At 46.6% G+C, this 21,226-nt stretch overlaps 2 protein-coding genes across 2 annotated transcripts; both read right to left on the bottom strand.

Annotated features, from left to right (window-relative positions):
* Positions 1–186: 186 nt before the first annotated feature.
* LOC149341745 (uncharacterized) lies at positions 187–7,213 on the bottom strand. Its single transcript, XM_089542022.1, has 3 exons — positions 7,116–7,213; positions 3,579–3,799; positions 187–2,021 (listed from the first exon to the last, which is right to left on the bottom strand). Exons 2-3 carry the CDS (start codon positions 3,705–3,707, stop codon positions 1,608–1,610), a joined length of 543 nt encoding a protein of 180 aa, XP_089398148.1. The 5' UTR covers positions 3,708–3,799; positions 7,116–7,213; the 3' UTR covers positions 187–1,607.
* A 1,949-nt stretch (positions 7,214–9,162) lies between these two features.
* LOC149341746 (uncharacterized) lies at positions 9,163–17,249 on the bottom strand. The gene is made up of 2 exons (XM_089543908.1): positions 16,874–17,249; positions 9,163–13,031 (listed from the first exon to the last, which is right to left on the bottom strand). The coding sequence occupies exons 1-2, from the start codon at positions 16,945–16,947 to the stop codon at positions 12,266–12,268; spliced, it is 840 nt and encodes a 279-aa protein (XP_089400034.1). The 5' UTR covers positions 16,948–17,249; the 3' UTR covers positions 9,163–12,265.
* Between the last annotated feature and the right edge of the window lie 3,977 nt (positions 17,250–21,226).

Consider the following 21,226-nt stretch of genomic DNA (forward strand, 5'->3'; position numbering starts at 1 on the left):
ATATCCTTATTGCCGATCCTACAATTTCTCTTTTACGTGCCAGACAGCCTGTCTCTACATCTGGGAAAAATTTAAATCCTGTAAGTCGCATGCGGCATAATGAAATAAAAAAAAAGAATGGGAAATAAAATTTTGTCCAGAATTGCTGCACTTGGGCTTTCTGGAGTTATTGCCGCTGTAATTAGGGCCTAGATACAAAAGTACGGGTATGTTTAAACTAAAATAACAAATGCGTTTTCTGGTCTCAGTATGTCGAGGCAACGGATTATATAGCCAGAATGGATTCTTACTGTCGCCCATTTCACAGGGCTCCATTCCTTCGTTGTATATATACATTCAGGCTCGTCAGTCAGGACTGCATGGTTCTTTATTTCCGCTTTACATGATTCCATTGCGGCGTTTTGTGAGCAAACAAGCAAAAACACGTGCGTCATTCTCAAATATTGAATGTGCAAATATTTTCACGTTCATGAGCTTACGTAGCTTCCCTCTGACATCTGAGGACGACTGCCCGCGTTCCTTTAACTGTTTGTCAGGTATGAAATTTTATTACGCGCAAACACGTGCTTTTTTTTCTTAGGCTTTTTTTTAGCTGTTATAAACCCTTGAACCTCGTAGTAGCAGTGCTACAACAAGGCTGGCCGTTATTCGCCTCACTTTCACCCGCAGGTGCCTACTCCGAAACGAGTTTCTCATCACTTGTGTATTTGCATTCATCTTCGCTCAGCTCTGTATTGTCAGATAATTCAAACAAAATGTCCACATCCTGCTCTTGTGCAAGGTATCGGTTCGAAAAGTGCGCACTACCTAGATTACGCTCAAAAACATCCACATCTTTCGCAAGCACTACATACTGAGGCTGATAATGCGAGCTAGTCGCTTAGGGAGAGCGGCGTCAGGCAAAATCTAACTTTACAACTGTTTAATCAAAAACACTGCGCCCTCAAAGGCCAAATAAACGTGTCTATAATTGGAATTAATTAACTAAGGATTGTTTTGAAACGAGTGAATTTATACATTATTTGGCATCGGGAATATATCTTTTCCTATGGGCCTGCAAACACAAACAGTACATCAATGACACCTGCTAGCGAAAAATAAAAATATGCCGCATAGTCTGATATCTCGATACATGGCAGAACACAGAAAAGTGCTTCATGGGTGCACCATTGTTTGTTTTCGCGCAAGAAAAGTACGTGTACCACTGATCGAGCTCAATGCTTCCTTCATCGCAGCAAGTCCACATTTTAAGCGGACAACATTGAAAATATCACTGGATATCTATTTTTCAGCTTTTCGTGCACCAAAGTTATTGCAATGCACTAATCACCACTTCATCGTGCGACAAATTATGTCGGCAACCTCCGGCGCGACATAATTTTGCCAGCACTAACGCCGACTATGATAACTCCCGACGAACTGCGCCGGTGACACCATAAGTGCGGAGCTGGTAATCAAAAAGAAGCTCTACTTTGATGTGCGCTACATTTTGTCACGTCGAGGATGCCCCGCCACGGTGTATTAGACGGTATGCAATTGTAGCCTCCAAGCTCCCGGATACACAAGTGGCGCTTTGTTTTCGAGCCCATGGTCAGAACTCCCGAAGCTCAAAAAGCCAGCGGCGTGGTGGCGACGTAGTTCTTCAGTATGCGAAACAGGATTATCTCGAAGAGCCGCGTCTGCACGGACGGCACCAGGCGTTGGACCAGAGCCAGCACAGAGGTCAGCGCCGTCGTAGCCGGAGGCATGCCTGTGAACTCCAGCCGCAGGTTGTGCGCCCTGCGAACTTCGGCGAAGGGAACCTGCGCCTCGACACCACCTGCGCTGCCTTTGACCTTGGGCGTGATGAGGCCTATGTCGACGTCCAAGGAGTCCACGCTGACCGTGAGCCGGCTGCCGGCGAGCATGCCACCGCCAAATGGCGACGACAGGTCGAACACGATGTACGGCTTCTCGAGGCTAAGCCTGAACACGAGGTTCATGGTCGTCTCGTTGCATTCCCTGCGAAATGTGTCACGTACCTGCACGCGCAGCATAAGTTCTTGTTGGAAGACACGGCATGAAGGCTACTATCTTAATTCTTGCTCCGGACTGCGACTGTTTCGCTGAATATACCCTCACAGAGGCACCTGTCATTTTATATGCCCACAAATAACATTTCTATGCGCCTCGCTTTCGGGCTCAAAACAACCAGGCCCATCGGCGTATGTTTATTTTTTTAACTTTTTTGCTGCCTGTTTTTACTCGCGAGCATCCTTGAGTAAGAGAAAAGTATACAACAGGTGTATCCTACCGGTACTCACCTATGGGGCAGAAACGTGGAGGCTAACTAAGAGGGTTCAGCTTAAGTTAAGGACAACGCAGCGAGCCATGGTAAGAAAATTGATAGGTGTAACGTTAAGAGATCGGAAGCGGGCGGAGTGGGTAAGAGACGAAACGCGCGTTAATGATATCCTAGTTGAAATCAAGAGGAAGAAGTGGGCTTGGGCAGGGCATGTAATGCGAAGGCCAGATAACCGCTGGTCCTTAAGGGTAACGGAGTGGATTCCAAGAGAAGGCAAGCGTAGCAGGGGGCGGCGGAAAATTAGGTGGGCGGATGAGATTAAGATATTTGCGGGAATATGGTGGCCGCGGCTGGCGAAGGACAGCGTGAATTGGAGAGACATGGGAGACGCCTTTGCCCTGCAGTGGGCGTAGTCAGGCTTATGATGATGATGATCCTTGAGTAGACGTTATTTCTCTTATTTACGACACTTGAACGTAAAACCTGCTCGCTACACAAATACTGTGACAGCTCTTTCAGCCCACGCAATGCTTAGATTGACACTTCTTCGTCACATTGAAGCATTACCCTCTATACTATCATTGCGCTTCAGTGGGATGTACCTTCTGTTAGTTTATATATTTATTATTTGGCATTTTGACATTCAGTTGCAATACACTTTGAATTAGACGCAAGGTTGTTTGAAATCAACGAAAAGGCATGACCACAGTGAAGCAAAAGCTTTTCCCTGAGTGTTTGGTGGCGTATTTACGTTGACATACATATTACCAAACAGCCGACCTTATAGAACTTGTAGCCTTAGTTTCTCGTGAGGAACACCTACACATGGCGCGCGGAACACGCTTGTTTCTCGCAAAATCAGGTCACTACAACCGTGGCTGCCCGTACATTAGGAGGCATACGGTTTGAACCCGCTGAAACCGATCCACACGTTTTCTCAATGAGCATAACCGTCGCCCGGCCAGTTTCTCTGTTTGCCAAGGCCTCTCTCGACGAATTCAAATTAATGTACCCATCCTGAATAAACGAAGCAGTTGGATAGGAGACCATTACTGCAATTAGGAGACAATGCTGGTATTCATCGGCACCGGAGCTCGAACCCAGTACGTGCCGATAGCGAGGAGAATGTTTTGCTATTAGTGTATTTGTTTAGGTGCAGTCGCTGCATCCACAATGTTTTCTTAAAGAAGTGTACGGTTCACATGAGAAGTTTATGGCACCTCTCCTACTTTGCTCTCACGGCGTTAGTCTACTGCGTCCCCCAGCAAATGGTCAAGGGAAGAGAGATAGCGACCCTGATGGTGTGCAGGTTGTAGACTCGTCCGTTCCTCAGCCACACGAGGCCCAGGTTCTCGCTGTCTCCCACGCGCAGCGGCTCCGTGCTCTGCAGCAGCTTGCGGTTGGCCTCCATTACGCTGCGCATCAGCTGCGTGAAGCTGTCGTCGCTGCGGCAGATGAAGCGCCACTGGCGACGTACGCGTCGCTTCGGGGTCGGCTCCGCCGGCACCGCCACGCCTTGGGGAAAAGAAAAGGCCGCGTTGTTTTTTTCCTGCCTGCTCGCTGCCATATCATCATCCTGTAGCAAGGGCGATTGCTAAAGCATCCAGTCGCGCTAGGTTCGACGTCATACCGACGATATCTGTGCCGTCGGCACTACCTTTACTGCACGTTCAGTCATGATGGCTTTGGGGTTAGACAAACACTGTATGGGTGCTGCAGCCTTCTATAAACGACCTACTTAAATATACATTCTTTTCAACTACTCTTATTGCACTAGTATAACCGATTTAAAATTTCAGCTTATATCCGCACCTTAGCTTCCAGCGGTAAACTAACACGTCGTTGACTCTAACACACGTTTTTTAATACTTTGGCGTTGGACAACATCTTCATGCTTCCAGACAATCGTTTATCCCGCCACAGCCGTCATAAAGCCCATTATGCAACATTTCAGCAGTCACTTCTGTGCGCACAGCCGGGGCTGGAACCACTTTCCCACCCACATCGCCTCGTTGGCAAACCATCACGAATTCAAAACCGCCATCGAAAATCTTCTTTAACCGTCACCGCCGTACTTCGCGCCCATTCCTCATGTAATAATACCCCATTACGGGGCATTTGAGGAATAACCTAAGTAAATAATAAGTACATTCTTTCCAATTATCGAACCGCAACAGCTGGAGAACAGAGCGGATGAAACATTAGGGCATTCTGGGCATTATTACCGCTTCCCGGGCTCAGCGAGGCGTATAGCCGGTGGTTTAATAGGCAGTTTCTAATCCATGGAGCATGTACTTCTATCGCTAGTTGCTCAACTGGTTAGGAAGCGAACCAGGAAGAATGTGCGTTCTGGTTAATGCAAAGGATGCGTCATTCGTAATGGCCCCATATAATGCATAAAGCATTCGCCCCACGATAGCGACCTTCCGAAAGAACTCATGAAGATATCACTTGGCGATGTTTTGCCGAAGCTTCTGCGCTCGCGGGCGGTTTGACGCAGTCTCCTGAAATGCGAAGAGCAAATCTGTGTGTGTGCTACACCCCGTGCTCGGTAAGAAACTCTCCCTCGAGTACCTCTGTCTCTGTAATGACAGGTATTATTACGGAATGCGAGTATGGAGATATGGTGGTTTGTTATCCATGGAAAGTGGGGTGCAAGGGCTGATGTGATGAGTTCATTCGAGTTCCATTTAATTCTGATTCTTTTTGCACTTGGTTATTGCCCAACGCCCTCGCTGTTACTGGAGTCAGTCAGTCAGATGGACGGATGATAATAATCGAAAAGAATCGAGCAAAAGAATCGTGCCATAGTGGCCTTACACTATTTATGTGCCTTTGTTTATTTATTTTATCTGGGTTTTACGTCCTAAAGCGACTCAGGCTATGAGGGACGCCGTAGTGGGGGGCTCCGGAAAGTTCGACCACCTGGGGTTCTTCAACGTGCACTGACATCGCACAGCACACGGACTTCTGCAATTTCGCCTCCATCGAAATTCGGCCGCCGCGGCCGGGATCGAACCCGTGTCTTTCGGGTCAGCAGCCCAGCGCCGTAACCACTGAGCCACCGCGGAGGGGCCTTTACGTGCCTTTCATCAGCCGCTCAAAAAGTGAGGGTAAAGGCGCTGCTAACTGCTCTGAGAAAAGAGAGCGCGATAAAAGCGACCTCGTTTTGTCTCTTTCCACCTCTACACACTGTTAGAAACATATATTCATGTTAAAGGCAGCACGTGGTAAATAGAATTTTTGAAACGCAAAAGCGTGGACCTTTATCAGTTAAAACTCAAGCGACAGTGAGTGGCTGACTTTTCTAGCTTCATTTCTGCACAAAAAGCATGTCATTCGCTAGGTATAGCTTACCTACAATGCTAAATGCAGAAAGTTACACTTATAGTTTTGCCATTCACCCGTTGCACAATTGTTTTCGTCGTTGACGTCACAGATTCTCTCCGCTTACACGTCGGCTGTTTTCGAATTTTCGAATGCCCGACAACGATTCCTTCCTTGCCTCTCTATACTCCCTTACACCCTCCAGCAACGAAAAAGTGGCTCACACGAGGTTGTCACCATCGACAAACAAATGCGAGTTTTTTTGCTACGTTTTAAAACAAAAATGGTACTACTTAGGCTGCCCTCAGGAGGAGTCCTTGTGATGCGCTTTCATCACGCGTCAAGCAGACGTTTCCGCATTTAGTCTCTATCAAAATGCAGCCACCGCGGCAGGGATTCGATCCTTGATCTTGAGCTCTGCATCTGAATGGCATAGCAAGTCACCGCAAGTGTATATAGTAAAAGAGTAAATAATAAACTGGAAAACTGTACTTGTTTCATCGAGTACTTTACAGGCATCAAACTGTAGTTCATCTTGAGACATTTTAAGCGACAAAAATAAATCTGGAACGATTCATTAGGGTCTACCTCATAGCTCACACAATTTTTTGGTCCGTATAAATAGGATCAACGATTAGCTGACGTCGCCAAGGCATGAAGTACCTATGCGCGCAGCAAGGAGAATCGAGATTATTGTTTGCACTCACCAGCACTGCAGTTTCCAAACAACAACAGCATTGAGAACACAATCAGTAATTGATCAAGCTCGCGATACATAATACAGCTTTCATCCTTATCACCTAGAGTTCCGAGCGGCATAAGGAACAGGATCGCGCGAAGTGCGGCAGATGGAGACCCTGTGCTGTAAGCCTACCCGTGAGGGGTTTCCGCGAAATTATAGCGACGAAAGTTTTGCCAATCTAGAATTTACACTTGGAATACATCAATATTCAGTCTGATTCGCATTTAATTTCTAGAAAAAGAATATCAGGAAGTAGAGTGGAGGCCCGAATACTGGAGTTTGCTCAGGCGTCCTTTAATTTGATTCTAATTCAAAGCGACTGTTGCCCACTTCTGCGGTCAGAGGACTACCGATGTGAGAATTGCTTAAAGATCGGAAAGCCCATTTAGTATCCACAGCTGTGGCCACATGCAGCAGACAGCATATAACAGCATTTAGTCAGATAGAGAGAGAGAGAAAGGGAAAGGGGAAGAAGGAAGAAAGGCAGAGATGCTAAGCAGAAGGGCATAGCGGCTGGCTACCCTGCACGGGGGAAGAGGTATGATGGAACTGAGAAGAGAAAGAGATAAGGAGCGAGGGGTATCGTTACAATTGCTCCTCAAGCCACTCGCTTTGAGGAAGCACAACAATGCCTTGTAGGCCTTGAGGGCAGCCGACTACTGTGATCACAGTCCGAGTATCTTATCCTCTGTTAAAGGGCGAGGATAGAGGCCGTTCAGAGCACAACGCAGAAGCTTTCGGTCGCAAAAGCAGGGCACTCACACAGGAAATGTACGATTGTCTCGTCGCAGCCACATCTTTCACAAGCAGGGCTGTCGGCCTTCCCAATCTGGAATGTGTATTGCTCTGCAAAATCAACACGGAGCCATAGACGTAGCAGCAATGTTGCTTCGTGGCGTGTTATATTATGGGGAAGATGAAGGCTCTGTCCAGGGTCCAATGCCCCAAGGCGAAGGTTTGAAAACTCGCCCGTGTTCCACGCAAAAAGTGTGAGCTCCAGCGCCAACCTGCGAAGCCTACACGCTGCGTCAACTCTTGATACAGGAATATTTACCTGAAGTCCGTCGTTGTGGGCAGATCGGGCAGCCACATTTGCATGGTGGATTGAAAAATCTTATCTTGAGTCATGACATTTCGATATCGCGCAGTGGTACACCTCGCAAATCTGCAACGAGTTGTTCATGCGGCCCGCGTTTAGTGCAACTTGCAGGTCTTGAAGGGCTGCTTTGGAATCTGTGGAAACTGGCCATTAATGAGGAGGTTCTTGGCTGATGAACTCAAGAGCAGCCCTTGGGATGCTCCTTGAGTTTATCGGGAGGAAGTTGAGGAAGTGTGGTAGGTCGTCTTCACCTTCATCAAGATGGACGTCACCGGGTCACCACAGACCCCGTGGAACTGGTTTAGTTAACTGAGCCATCTGTGTGGACATGTAGTCGCAGACATTAAGTGTTTTCGAGAACATTCAAATTCTGCCAAGTTAGGAAGCTCGGAAAGGATGCAAAACGTATCCTCCATGGCTTCTAATGACTCCAACGATCGAGTTGTCGATCGAAGGAGCAGTTGGAAAACCGATATGATGAAATTTGCCGCTCAGCGGTTTACTTTCTAGATGTACTGTATTTACGCTTGTGAGGAAACTTCCATGGAAGAATATCAGCCTTGCAGTCACTACCAGCCCGGTTAATTTTAACGCGACAGCGTTAAGGGTTCCGTTCAACGGCAGAACCGGCGTATACCCATAGGGAGGGCTTGTAATGTGAATCAAACGTTTGCGCATGTCTCAACCGACGGACGGAACTTTATAAAGTTATTGATTCCATGCAAATAAAATCTTCCATAACTTTTACTCGTGATTCGAACGCACAACGCTTAGGTTGCCACCCAGGCACGCTACCACCTAGGCCACGTGGGCCCGATGACTTGGCTTGGGTGCAAAAGGAGGATGTGTGTGTGCTGTCGGCTTAATTTGAAGCTTATAGCAATGGGGTAATTAGTGGTGTGAACTGGAGACGCGCTAGTTAGTGAGATACTGACTAGAGTGACATAATTTGCGTGAATTGCTGTGAGGAAGAGTTGAAAGAGAAGAATGTGGAAATGTGTTCTGATAATTGTGGTAAATGTGTGCATGTGAACAAACAACAGTGACTGTCTGTGAAGAGAAGCCGCTGAAGGGAGCCACTAACGCAGCTGCGTCATACCTTCAAAGACGGAACTGAAGTGTCCCCTTAATATTAGCATAATAAAATTTGTAAAAATTCAATTCAATTCAATTTATTGTCATTCGAAGGTATATCTTCTAATATACAAAGTTAAGCGGATTCATAGCCGAAGGGTAGTTTCGGACGCAAACTACGTACGTGTGAATAGTGGCGCATGAATAGTGCACGCACGAACTCAACAACATAAACAAGGAAAAAAAATTATTGCACATCTCATGCAACCAATAAAAATTAAAAAATGATTTTTTCATACCATAATCAATATTGCATAATTAACGCTATTATGCAAACACCTGAATTGATCTACTGTCTACAGCTTGTGTCAGAATTCAGTTGCGGTGATTAGGCCTCGTGCAAACAACGGAACCCAAACAATGCACTATCAAATCATGTTTCTGTGTAATGCATGTCATTTTATAACTGATGCTGCAAACAATAGCCTCACGCGGAGTGATTTAAACGAGTCTGTTGTGCAATGTACAATTTTAGGAATCCTAGTAACACACTTTTAAGAGCAAGAACAATAATATCGAAATACAGTATATGATATACATTGCACACCTGTTAACCAATGTGTATAGACAGCCTACTACCAGATACATTTATTTTATTTATTACATCACAGCACCATGGTCCAGAAATCTGCGCCTAAAATATTTTTTCAATGCTATTGTTTCATCTATAAAAAGTAGGAGGAACGGCCTGGGGAAGTTGTTCCATTGTTTCACACCTGTGTACCTCAGACGCCGCTGGCCATATTTACTATAAGAGGGTGGTATTAAGTCCAATGTAAAGAACACAGTCTCATATAATACCTTAAAAAGCATCTACGAACTGTGTATGTTTATTTCTAACGAAATAATAACTATGACAACTTTCTTAACACACACCTGAATTGATCTACTGTCTACAGCTTGTGTCAGAATTCAGTTGCGGTGATTAGGCCTCGTGCAAACAACGGAACCCAAACAATGCACTATCTAATCATGTATCTGTGTAATGCATCATTTTATAATTGGTGCTGCAAACAATAGCCTTACGCTCCGCGTAAGGCTATTCTGCAAGTCTGTGCACAATATTGTGCGAGTCTGTTGTGCAATGTACCGTACATGGCACAATGTGTATTGCTCGTTCTGTTCGAAGCGCTGCAATGTTTTACGATTAGAGGAAAAACTTTTTTCGTATTGAATAGTGTACATGAATTTCTCTGTTGCAGTATACATTACTGCACGTGTTTGTATTTCTCTAGCAGTGCTGCAAGTTGACTTTGTTTCTGCTGCGTTAAATTGTGTTGTAATTAATGTTCCCGTTTGTAAACTGCAAGACCGCCCCTGCTGCTGCACCCATGCGAGGATAAGAACCAGTCAGGAGGTCAATCACCTCCTTTTGTCTCCCCTCGTGGGCATTAGCGGTATATTGCCTGAAGGATCAAATAAATAAAATAAAAATTCTTACGCGATGAAAACGTTCGCATAATGATCGCACCTCCGAGTTTCACTGTAACAAAGTAGTTTTTATCCCTGGCGTAATAGATGAACACGTTTCTTTTAGCGCACTGTGTGCAGCTGGTAATAGTGAATACTAGAAGGCGCCTTTTTTTTTGAACGCCGAAGCAGCTACGCGATGCTATAAAAGCGCCATCTCTTGAATGTCAACACTACTATATTCCTAACAATAGGGGATGGGCGGCGTATAATAATGTGCAGCGAGGAATCCGAGAACCAGTGTAAAACACGCTTGAACACACAGGGTTTCTCTCTTCGATATGCCTTGTTAAGGATTGCAGCAACTCGTTGCAGTTGGGCTTCGTGCTGTATGCTGTGATTCGACTAGAGTGAACTCTAGCTGGGCTCTCTTCAAACACATTCTGAACACTCTTTGAAAGCGTTATTGGTCGCCACGCTTTGGCATTGCAAATCATATGGTTGGTACGAGATACGCGTATGCGGGTAAGTTTCAGCGACTTACAGACCGCATTAAGACCCCCAGATAGCGCTCTTTCAATGTCCCGTAACAACAGTTTTTGCATGCGATGTACTTAAAGCAGTTTCGAAGACTACCACAGAGAATCACATTGTTGTCTTCCAGTGGATACCCAGACATTGCCTAACTCCTGCAAACATCCAGGCACAAGCAGCGGCTAGTCGACCTCATACCAATACTACTACTTCTGTCTTTCCATTGTCGGGATGTGGAGTGCACCGTCTTCTGCAGTGCACACTTGTTGGTATGAGCGAAATGATATGGTTTGAGCTAAAGCGTACGAGTCCTGACCTATATTTCATCGATCCAATGTGTTTGGTTTAGAGTTCCTCTGTCTCTCAACAAAGGCGTGGAAACTCTCATTCGCCGGTTTCTGTTGGGAACAGCCTGCACGAAACTCTTTTTACATGGAATTTGCCGCACAGACAGGCCACGATGTATGTGTTGCCTTGAGAGTGAGAGTGTAACCCACCTTTCTTTGGAATGACCAATACGCGGCAATTTTAGGGCGCGATTGAACGGGGGCTTGAACGCCCTTGACAAAAAAAACCATTTCAGATCGATGGAAGACACCTGCGCTGGAAAAATGAGCAGTCATGGCGCTGAAAGGTTCCCTCGAGGACAGCGACATACCTGGTAATTACTACAGTCGGGTACAACACAAGAACGAAGCGGCAAATGCCCCTCAAAGGAGGGCTTCCGGCCTATTTTCACGCCGTCGTGATTAATCCGTTCTTAATCATCTGCCACACTAGTCTCTGTGGCTAATCCACTAGCACAAAAGCTTACAGGTGGGGAAAGGGTAGCAGGTGCAAGGAGATTAACCTCGAAGTCATGAGAGCTGATCGGCGCCTTTGGCTGGAGGGCCTTTTTTGAGGGGCATCTGCCTCTTTGTTCTTCAGTTGTATTCGTCTTTAGTTCATTGCTGCAGCATTTATCCGACAACCAGTTTTCCATATTACCTTCGTAAGTCTGTGATTGTTATCTCATTGTTACGTCCTTATGTCCTTCCTTATTATTTATTTTTCATTTAGTGCATATAGATTGTTTACTCTACAGTTATTATGATTATGCTTACTTACTGCTTAGTGTTCATTTTGCATTTACTGTTAGCCTTTATGGCGTGCGCTTTGTTTTGCAGCTTTCTTTCCTCGAGCATCCTGTGGTCAGTTTTAGTGTGATTTGTTTCCTTACGCGAAAAGGAATAGCTGGGGCCTTTGTCAGACCACAAACCTCTCCTTGCATGCCCATGTAAAAAAAAAAAAAGATTGTTGATCAGACGACTGTATCGACTATTCTCACGCATTTCTATTCGCTTTGGCTTTTCTTTATGAGTGCCAATTGTAGAGCCAATAAAACTTGGAATTATGCGTCAGTGCTTCCAACAAACCCTGGATGAGTCTATTGCTGTGAACAGTTTGTGTGTGTGTGCGTGAGCGTGTGTTTCCATCGGACTAACCCACTTGTGTTAGCTAAGGATTGTGGCATTACATCTCACCATACGCCTGCACGAATCAGACACCCCTGCCAGAAACTGCGATATTTGTGAAAGACGCATTTTTCGTTCGTGCGATATTTCTGTGCCGAAAGGTAGAAGCGAAGGTGGTGACTTTAGGCTCTTTTGGGGCTGTTAATACACTGTTTTTCTACATAAACCTGTGACGAGGACTGACGCCTCTTCACTGGTTACATAAATTAACAAGCGTTTTATTACCCTAACTTGAACCCTCCGCGATCAATCATCCTCTGCAAGCCGGCGTGGATTATGGGCTTGAGTATCGCTAGCTTCAAGCTCGTCGGCGGGCGCTCGAAAAACAAGGTGATGGGCCTGCCCGTGATGGGCCCGAACGTCTTCACTTCGACCTCGACCGATTCCACGTACACGATGTCGAGCGACGTGATCGTCACGTGGCGGTCCGGGTCTGTCCGGTCCACTTGCACGACCACGTCCATCTCGAGTCCGCTGAGAGTATACGAGACGTTCTTCTCCGTGTTGGGCGCGTACAGGAGCGATCGCCTGCGGTGCAGGACGATCGAAGGCGACAGCCTGAGCGGCAGGAAAGCCTCGGCGACGCTCTCGTTGCAGAAGGTCTCCGGCTTCCCTCGCAGCGACAGGGTGTCCAGGTCGTTCAGCGTGACGTTGAGACCCAGGTCTTCACCGACCTTCAGCGGCCTCGGGTCTTCGAGTACCTTCTTGCCGAACGTCAGCAGGAGGTTGACGGTGTTGGTAAACTTCTGAGTGCCCTTGCAGATGTGCTTGGCGATACCCTTTTCACGCGGCTTTGAGGGCGGCCGCGCCCTGGTAGTGGCTGGGGTCGTGGCCGCAGTGTCTTCCTGCGCGGCTGCTTGTTTGGGCAGCAGGAGCGCCAAGTACAGCCCAGCCAGAAAGAGTGTCAAGGTCAGGGCACGCATTGGCGATCGCACGGCTGCCGCTTTTGCAGAGCGCCGATACGTGAGCAGAGGAGGAGGAGGAGACCTGCGAGAGAGAGAGAGAGAGAGAGAGAGAAGTTGAGCTCTGCATAGATTTCGATCGCGACTTCCTGTATCGCGGCTGACGCAGGAGGAAAAACAGAAACCAAAGGCGCGGAGGCGGCTGCGTAAACGAACCATCACGGCGTGATCGCGGCTGCCGTAGCGTTGTTTAGTATGCGTCGCTCGAAGCGCTCTTTGAGGTGAGGCAATGAGGAAAAGGGCACGAGGCACATGCGTGCGACCACTTTTCATGGCTGCCAGTCTGGACGTTATTTAATCCTCGTGGTGTGTTATTTAAGTCATTACGCACGTCGGCACCCGGATGGCTTCAATTTTTTTTTTTTTTTTTGGCGGAGCGGCGAGTCAAAAGAACAGCAGCGTTATTATGTCGATACGTACGCCTTAGTATATACTTGCGTAAAAAATAAATGAACTGGACTGCCGAAGAACCTGTTTTGCATAAATTTCCGAGTTGCCGCAGTCTAGCCAGGCGTGCGTAGGGATTGTAGCTTTTGCATCAGTGCCCAGTGAAAGGTAACGATTTTGCCAGGGCTGTGGCGATGTCGTTTCTTAGTGTTCCTTATCCGATACCCTTGGTAGCCCCTTAATGAAGCCAACGTACCAGGCGGATAATAAGAGCTCTCTAATGACGCGACATTGACCTGGTGTCGTCGACTTATATCTGACTGCATTTGCAGGCTTCGCTTGTTCTATTCGTTTCTGAGCGGCACAAATACACCGGACGATTAGTTTCAGTAAAGAAAAAAAATATTAGGAGTCAACACGGATAAACTGTCTCATCTGCTTTAGTTTTGATCGCAGTATTTCGCTTAGTCCTCCAGCAACAGCATGTAGTTCACAATGCCTAGATCTGTAAAGCATGGTTAGGATAGAGGCACCAGAGGAAAATATGGCCAGAAATGTAGAAACTTGCGACTCTCCAGCATACCGCCATCGATTGCCACTCTCTAAAGCAACAGCGTTGTCCATTCTCTCTTTGCCTCCCTCAAATGTGCTCAGTGTATTGCGTCCACCGCGAGAAAAAATGGCCTTCTCGACTTAAAAGGAATCCGTGGAAGTTGAGGATCTAGAACCAGGAGTTAGGTGCAAGAAACCGCTCGTAAGCGTAGTGCATCCGGTCCATGAACGGCCAGAGGTTCGGTCCTCTCTGGGCAATTGGATTAAGCGACACTGGTTCACCTACAAATGGCTTCGATAATCCTCCCAGGCGTTCATGAATATTTTCGTACACTTATGACGGCGCCATTACTGGTTGCCACCTTGAATTTAGGCTTATTGGCGGATGTTATTACCACCGCACTGGTACCAGCCTATCCCTAACTAAACTTTCGTATACCAATGGCTTTGTGAAGCACGCCAAATGTTCATGACTGTGCAATGTTTGTGCGCAGCTAAACATTGCGGCATCATTGTTCATAAGAAGAGAAAATGAAAAGGGGAAGAAATAATTTTAGTTGAAACTTTCAACGTTACTGCAAAGTCACAATTCTGTGCACGTATAAAGTGAACATTGCACATTTCAGCAGCTCCCGAAGGTTTTCAGCTTCTGTTTACAACACAGTGTCATTTTTAGAGGTTCCTGGTTTAAAAAAGATTCCGTGAAAACCGCCACCGACAGCTAATAAGTTGCTTGCAGACTATGCATATGATATGCAAAAATCGCTCCAGCAGTAAATCAAAGCTTTAATCAAATAGAAACAAAATTCCGCGGAAGTGCGACGTCGGGAGATGTGTTTTGGTCACACAGATTAACACTTCAAGCTATAAATTCGGAAATTATTCGACATTTTGCGAATATTCTTTTTCGTCCCAAGATGACATCGTTTGCTCCCAATTACACGTCACGAGAAAATAAATTTAATGGTTTACTAACGAGTATCAAGTAACACTGAGCCTTTGTTCTTAATACTGCGGTCCTTTCATTCTTATATTTCACCTCTAATACCCGCAATAGCAATTACGATTAATAAAGAAGTTCTTAAGCAGTTCATCTGGACACTATTCATTCAGCTGAATATCACCTTTAGAGAGCAAAAAGTGGCATAGCATAGGAAAAACACGCACTATCGAGCAGCTTGTTTTTTGTATGCGCGATTCACACAGAAATCCGAGTGATACCCTGAGAGAAGAAATCAAGGAAGCAGGAACATTTCTTCCGCGCAAACTGAGAGATTTTGCGAAAAACTTCGGGGCCCTGCGCAATGCATGCAGCGGTTTATATGCGTTGAAAATCGCAACTTCGTATTGCAGGCAGCACCGACAGAGTACAACGACAGTTCAAAAATTATGCTTCCAATGCTTAGCGTCGAGAATTAATTAAACAAAGTAACGCGCTAAAGAAGAAGCTACTTCATTGATATCGACTACTGAATCCGTTTTTGGAATTTTTATTGCACCTCCTATGGCGGTGTATTTAAAGGCGTTCTGCTTTTGAGCACAAGGTCGCCGAGATAATATTCCGGCTACGCGGATCGCATTCAAATGAGGGGCAATGCAATACCTTCGGTGTGCTATGCTATACCAGTGCACGTTTAAGAACCGTGAATAATGTAAAGCAGTCCAGAGTCCTAGATTACGACGCCTCTCACCTACAGCTTCAGCTCGCTTAACTGTATACATTTAACATGAGTGTAATCACCCCCCCCCCCCCCCCCAAAAAAAAAAAAAGTTATTGGCAACCCTATCTTTTGTTCTGTTCCCAACCAAGTACATCAAGTCGTTGAACTGCGCAATTTTTTCCTAATTACTTTACAAATAACTGATTGCTGGAGAAGCATCATCATCATCAGCCTTACTACGCCTACTGCAGGATAAATGCCTCTCCCATATCTCTCCAATGAACCCTATCCCCTGCCAGCTGCGGCCACCCTGTTCCCGCAAACTTCTTAATCTCATCCGCCAACCTAACTTTCTGCCACTCCCTGCTACGCTTCCCTTCTCTTGGAAGCATATAAGCTGTCAACCAAATAAAAAGTAAAGAGGTAAACGTCAAGAAGAAAAATGTTATAAATCACTAATACATCACAAGAAAGAACAAAATTACAGATGCGCCATGGCCCCGCTACTTTAGTTCTTGAGAGAACCGCTTCTAAGGCTAGCCCAAACCTGTGCAAAGTGCAATTACTTTCTTCTTGAGCACCTCATAGACGAACTGCAGCTGTTCGCTTATTTTGCCATATAGGGGCGAAATTCTTCGTCTTAAGAGAGAAAAAAAAACGTCTTTTTTGGGAAAGGACGCATTAAGGTTGGAATTAAGGTAGAGAGCATCATAATTTGGTCCTTGGCCACGACATTACTCTTTTCTGCGATTTCTGAACTTCTCTATAACCTGAAACCGTACATGCTCCCTATTCTGAAGACTTCATGGTTGCTTCTAATTTGCTTTCGGAAAGATTCTGGTGCATGTTCTGTGTTGAGAGTTGCTGAGGCCCAGTAACCACTACAACAGATTGAATAATAACACACACCAGGAAGCTAAAACCATTCGAATTTTTATGCAGGCGTAGCCGCTATGCACAGGAACAAATAATAACGAGGAGTGAGGAAAATAACCGACGTCAGAGCTAAACGAAGGTGAAAATAAAAGCAGCGCTCAAAGCTTAAATATTATTACACCCTAAAGCAAAACGTGCAGTAAAACATCGGTGTGCAGGGAGCAAAAAAGAAACAAGAAGAAAGCCCAAAATCGGCGTCCCCTGAGCTGGCAAGGTGAGCATGGTTTGAAAAGTATCGGGTTGCCTCCGTCCCACAAGAATAAGAACTGGTCATGCGTGCAATTCCATTGAAGTAGCGGCGATTGCATGCTTGCGAGCATTTCCCACTCACCCGACGTTGTTGCTATCACCGCTGCTGCTGGCGCTGTCGCCGTGGTGCTGTTGAGAGTTGTAGTTCTTCCCCATAAGGTCATCTATTCCGCGAACACGCTGCTCGTTCAAAACACGTTAAACGTGCACATAACTGCCACTCACTGGTACATCGCTTCCAACAGCCTTTGGACCCCGGAGGAGGAGTATCTCTGGCAGCAGAGGCCTCAGAACGAAGACCGTTCCACTCTCGGCACACTGTACGCCGGCGACGATTCTCTTGGCCGGTTTTGATTAAGCGTCGCTCATCAATGCGGCGTGTCCGCGTCGTGGCGAAACCACGGCTTCTGCTTCGACTTTCCGGCACGCGCCACTGAAAGACGACGGGGGAGAGAGGGCTGTGTGTGTGTGTGTGTGTGGGCCGGACAACAACGGGACGCATTCAAAGCCGCCGTGCTAACCTTTCGCCCCCTGTGCCCCCCTCCTTTCTTGATGGTTGGCTCTGGCCACCTTGACTGAGTGCCATTTGCCCCGGGGGCGGAAGGAGGGAGATTGGGTTACCCGTTCCGCGAGGACGTCGCAGCACGTGCGACACGTAAGCAGCAAGAGTGCGAATTGCGCGCGCAGATTGTCTATGTATCTGGACTGGATGGAACTGCGGCGGCAGCAGCGAGGCTGGTGATTCAAATGATTTGGCAGAGAACACCGAATAGCTTCGGTCGGAAGCAAGGTCCGAACGAAGGTTGTAACGGGAGTAACAGGATCGCAGATGGAAACAGATAATGGGTGGATGTAGTGTCTACAGCGATCCTCCTCACCTTGGGGGGGGGGGGGGGGGGGGGGGGGGGGGGGTGTTTGCAGCGCGATTTGTGGCACCGGAGAGACCTCAGTAAGTCTTTGCACCGAACATTCTTGGTGTTCATTCATGCCGTTGTGAGCGCAAGAGGGAGGGGGGGGGGGGGGGGGGGTATAAGTTGGAATAAATCGTTATCGAGCGCGAGCGATGTTTTTATGCGAAAAAAAACAGGCACATTTTCTGTATCATTGGGAATGGGGGAACTACAAGTAGATAAAAGTGTGTGGCTAAAAGCAGCAAAGAATGTATAAGGAACGAAGCTGTGGCCCATTTAGCCTCAGACGAACGCGGAGGAAGGAGAACGTTCATGCGGGCTAGTTGTTTCATGGCAGAAAAAGGTTAGTACTGCGGGAATGGGACAGGAGAGGAGTTGGAACAGTTGAAACTCTGCGCCTGGGTTGTCGTTTGTGTTCCTCGTTCTCCTGTCCTTTCCCATTCACGCTGTACTAACTTTTTTTTCTGTGGAGGAAGGACTTCTTTGTAGGCGCAGCCACAGCTTTGGGAGATCCGATGACCGCACAGGTAGACTTTACCCAAGTAGGCAGACGTTTATTTATGTTCTATCTTTATGTTACTTCACAGGACTAATGAAAACTTATGCATGGCAGGAGATTGTGCGCTACATATTCATTGCCACCCCGGAAGCTTATATGTAGGACAGCAGATGTCCTGGGTTTATATCGCGAATGTACTGATGCGGAAGAGTCTGCTCCACACCTTTAGCAAGATTGACTGCTGACGTATTCGGAGAGACTCCTTATTCTCAGTAAGCTCACACAGCCATCGCTTACGTATCGATTGGAAATGAACCCAGAAAGCTAGTGAAAGCGCCGGTGCGAAATGTCAGCGCACTGACCAGAACACACGTCTCTTACGGATTCTGTGTTCGTTGCTATCTGCTACGCAGACTCGCAACTGAATTTTTATGTGTGCCATCTTGCGCTCTTCTCGGCTTTTCTTTTTCGTTCCTTCTTCGTCATTCATCAACCGGCTGTCACGGCAGTGTCTTTTTACGCAACTCATAGAGTGACACGCTGATATCGGGATATTTAAAAGCGCGCTGGTTCATCAGGAAGTCGTCGGTCGCCGGCGCAGAGCCTCAGGCTGCGTTCAGTCAACTCCGCGCAGCACATTTCGAGCAGTGAACTCTGACACGCTAGGCGTTATCGTGTCTGGTGCGAACAAGCAGTTTCCTCTCATGTGTTACGGGATATCGCGTAATACAGACTACCTATGGTTCCTTCTTTTTCAATTTTCGTTCCCAAACAGCTAAAAGAACATGCATATTTCAGAATACTCTAGTGCAGTAAAAAGTATTAAAAAAATCGAGCTTTTGGTTTGATTATCAACTTTCTTTTTTTGCAAAATTTTCCTGTAAACAATTTCTAACAGCGACAGGGCTTGTACCCTGGAGTGCATCTTATCTTATGTCCACCGAATAGCTTCGAAAATTAAGAAATCATTCAGAAAATATTGAAAACATCTCTCTTGAAATTTGTGATCAGTTCTAAAACCCTTATGGGCAACGTTTCCTTTAATGGAAGAAAACAGACTATTCACTGCCAGTACGTTGGCCATAAATGTATGCACTCAGTTCGGCATGCTAAGCAAGACATTTACGCTGTCGCTTAACTATGCAGTGTAATGTCAGTCAGTTTAATGTTCCTCACAAAAATAAACTAGAAAGTGTCTGAAGGAGGCTTGAGCATTACCACATTTTCACGATGAAAGCAACAATGAAACAACGTTCTGAAAACCATGTTTTACAGTGAGACCAACTCCCGAACTGACCTGTACTGAACTTCATTCGTATTAAGTGTAAACTTACTTGATCTTCAAAGGCTGAAGGTAAAAGCTGTCATTAGCGAATGATGCACAGAACCACAGGCTGTATGCACTGACAAGAGTGACAATAAGGTTTCAAAATTTGCCTCCTTTGATAAAATAAGGGGGGATTGTGACCTTTGGGAAAAGATATTTACAAAGTCTCCCTTTCCTGGTCACATTATGCAAAGGGCGAGGCGTGGGACGAAGACAAGGGTCTCCTCGCAAGAAGGGGCAGAAAGTTCGCCTTCTTTCAAGATATATTTGCATTTCTTGCTTTCTTAGTCCTGCAACCCATGTTTTTTCTTTCTCTGTCCGCATTCGCTTCATCGTTACTTCTCTTGCCCCACATCAGCGTACAAGCCATGTGCATGAATAAAATATCAGGCTCTTTGCAGTCTCCCTACATGGTCCTGTTTCATACGACCGTCGTTAGGTAAGTACAAAGCCAAACGGAATAAATGAACGGCCTCCTTAGCACCCTTCATGGTATTGCTAGAACACACGAATTTCACCACTCTGAAAGAAAAGTCGTAACATCGCTGGCGTGTTCGTAGCACACCATACTCGTTCACTTCACGAGCTGTTATCTTCTTATTCGCGAGTACGCATTGCATCGGGTCAGAGCCAGCTTATACGAGCAAGAAACGCCGCGCAATGTTGCGCGACTACGCGCAATGGGAAATTTCGCCAGCGTGTACAGCCGCCGGGCTTGAAGGGAGACCGTGGAGTTCGTGGAACGATCGAGCTTCGAGGCATCGCGGTCGTTAAGCGTGAGCACTGAGCCGAGGCTTTATCCTCGACGCACAAACGCGGGAGAATGCACAAGAAATGAGGAGTGTTCGTGGATCGAAGAGAAACAAGAAAACAGAAAAAGCAGCACACTTTAGTTCGGGTCTGTTGACTCGTACGAAACTTGTTGCTCCCAAACGTATGCGGACCTCTGTGCGACGTACAGTTGCGTCGCTGTCAAAAGAGAAATTAAACGGCCAGCTCTTGCCATCTTAATGTATTACGTTACCTACCCGGACTGTACTCTACGCGAGACGACTGTGCACTCTGTCGACATCTGCTTTGTCTGGCTTTTCCGTTGCATCATTAGTTTACCCGAAACAAGTGCTCGGTGAGGCATAAAGTCCGGCTGTACAGGCATGCTATGATTGTTTGTGTCCCATATTAACTACAGTCATTTATGGGCATCTAGACGTATACGAAAGTTTAACCCTAAAGTGTTAAGAAACAGGCGAGAAAGGCCGGTGTCAGCGTTGATGACCATGAGCGAAAAATTCGCGAAAAAATCGCCAGAGGAGCAACCTAGGTTGGCCACCTAATTGGCCCACCTAGGGCACGTGACCTTTCGGCGCCATCACAACCAGCCTACCGGAATGTGAGCAAATCGCCCGCCGTGGCAGGCAACAGTTAAATTAATGACCGGTCCCAAGAGGTTGCTCGGGACGAGCAGCCTGAATCGCACAAGCCCCACCGATGGCAGCACCTGCCATCGCAGGGCAGAGGCGCACCGCTTAGCCGCTGCGCCGCTGAACCAGGAGAGGTACGAGGAGTCCAAGCGAGCGATGCATGTAAAATAGAGAACGACCAATTCCGCATACGCATATTTACCCATAAACGCTATCACGTCATATCCGGAGAGGAGAATAAACCTGACAATAACAAAAATAAAAACCTTACCGGAAG

This window comes from Amblyomma mixtum, chromosome 5 (genome assembly GCF_055824585.1).
Source record: "Amblyomma mixtum isolate Tamu chromosome 5, ASM5582458v1, whole genome shotgun sequence".
NCBI classification, from domain to species: domain Eukaryota; kingdom Metazoa; phylum Arthropoda; class Arachnida; order Ixodida; family Ixodidae; genus Amblyomma; species Amblyomma mixtum.

Bases quoted from the DNA above. Each gene is read 5' to 3' on its own strand.
- LOC149341745 (XM_089542022.1), bottom strand. From the start codon at position 3,707: ATGCGCAGCGTAATGGAGGCCAACCGCAAGCTGCTGCAGAGCACGGAG. The intron at 2,022-3,578 runs GTCGCTATCTCT...CTGCGCGTGCAG, and splicing joins ACAACCTGCACACCATCAGG to GTACGTGACACATTTCGCAG.
- LOC149341746 (XM_089543908.1), bottom strand. From the start codon at position 16,947: ATGGGGAAGAACTACAACTCTCAACAGCACCACGGCGACAGCGCCAGC. The intron at 13,032-16,873 runs GTGAGTGGGAAA...TCTCTCTCGCAG, and splicing joins GGTGATAGCAACAACGTCGG to GTCTCCTCCTCCTCCTCTGC.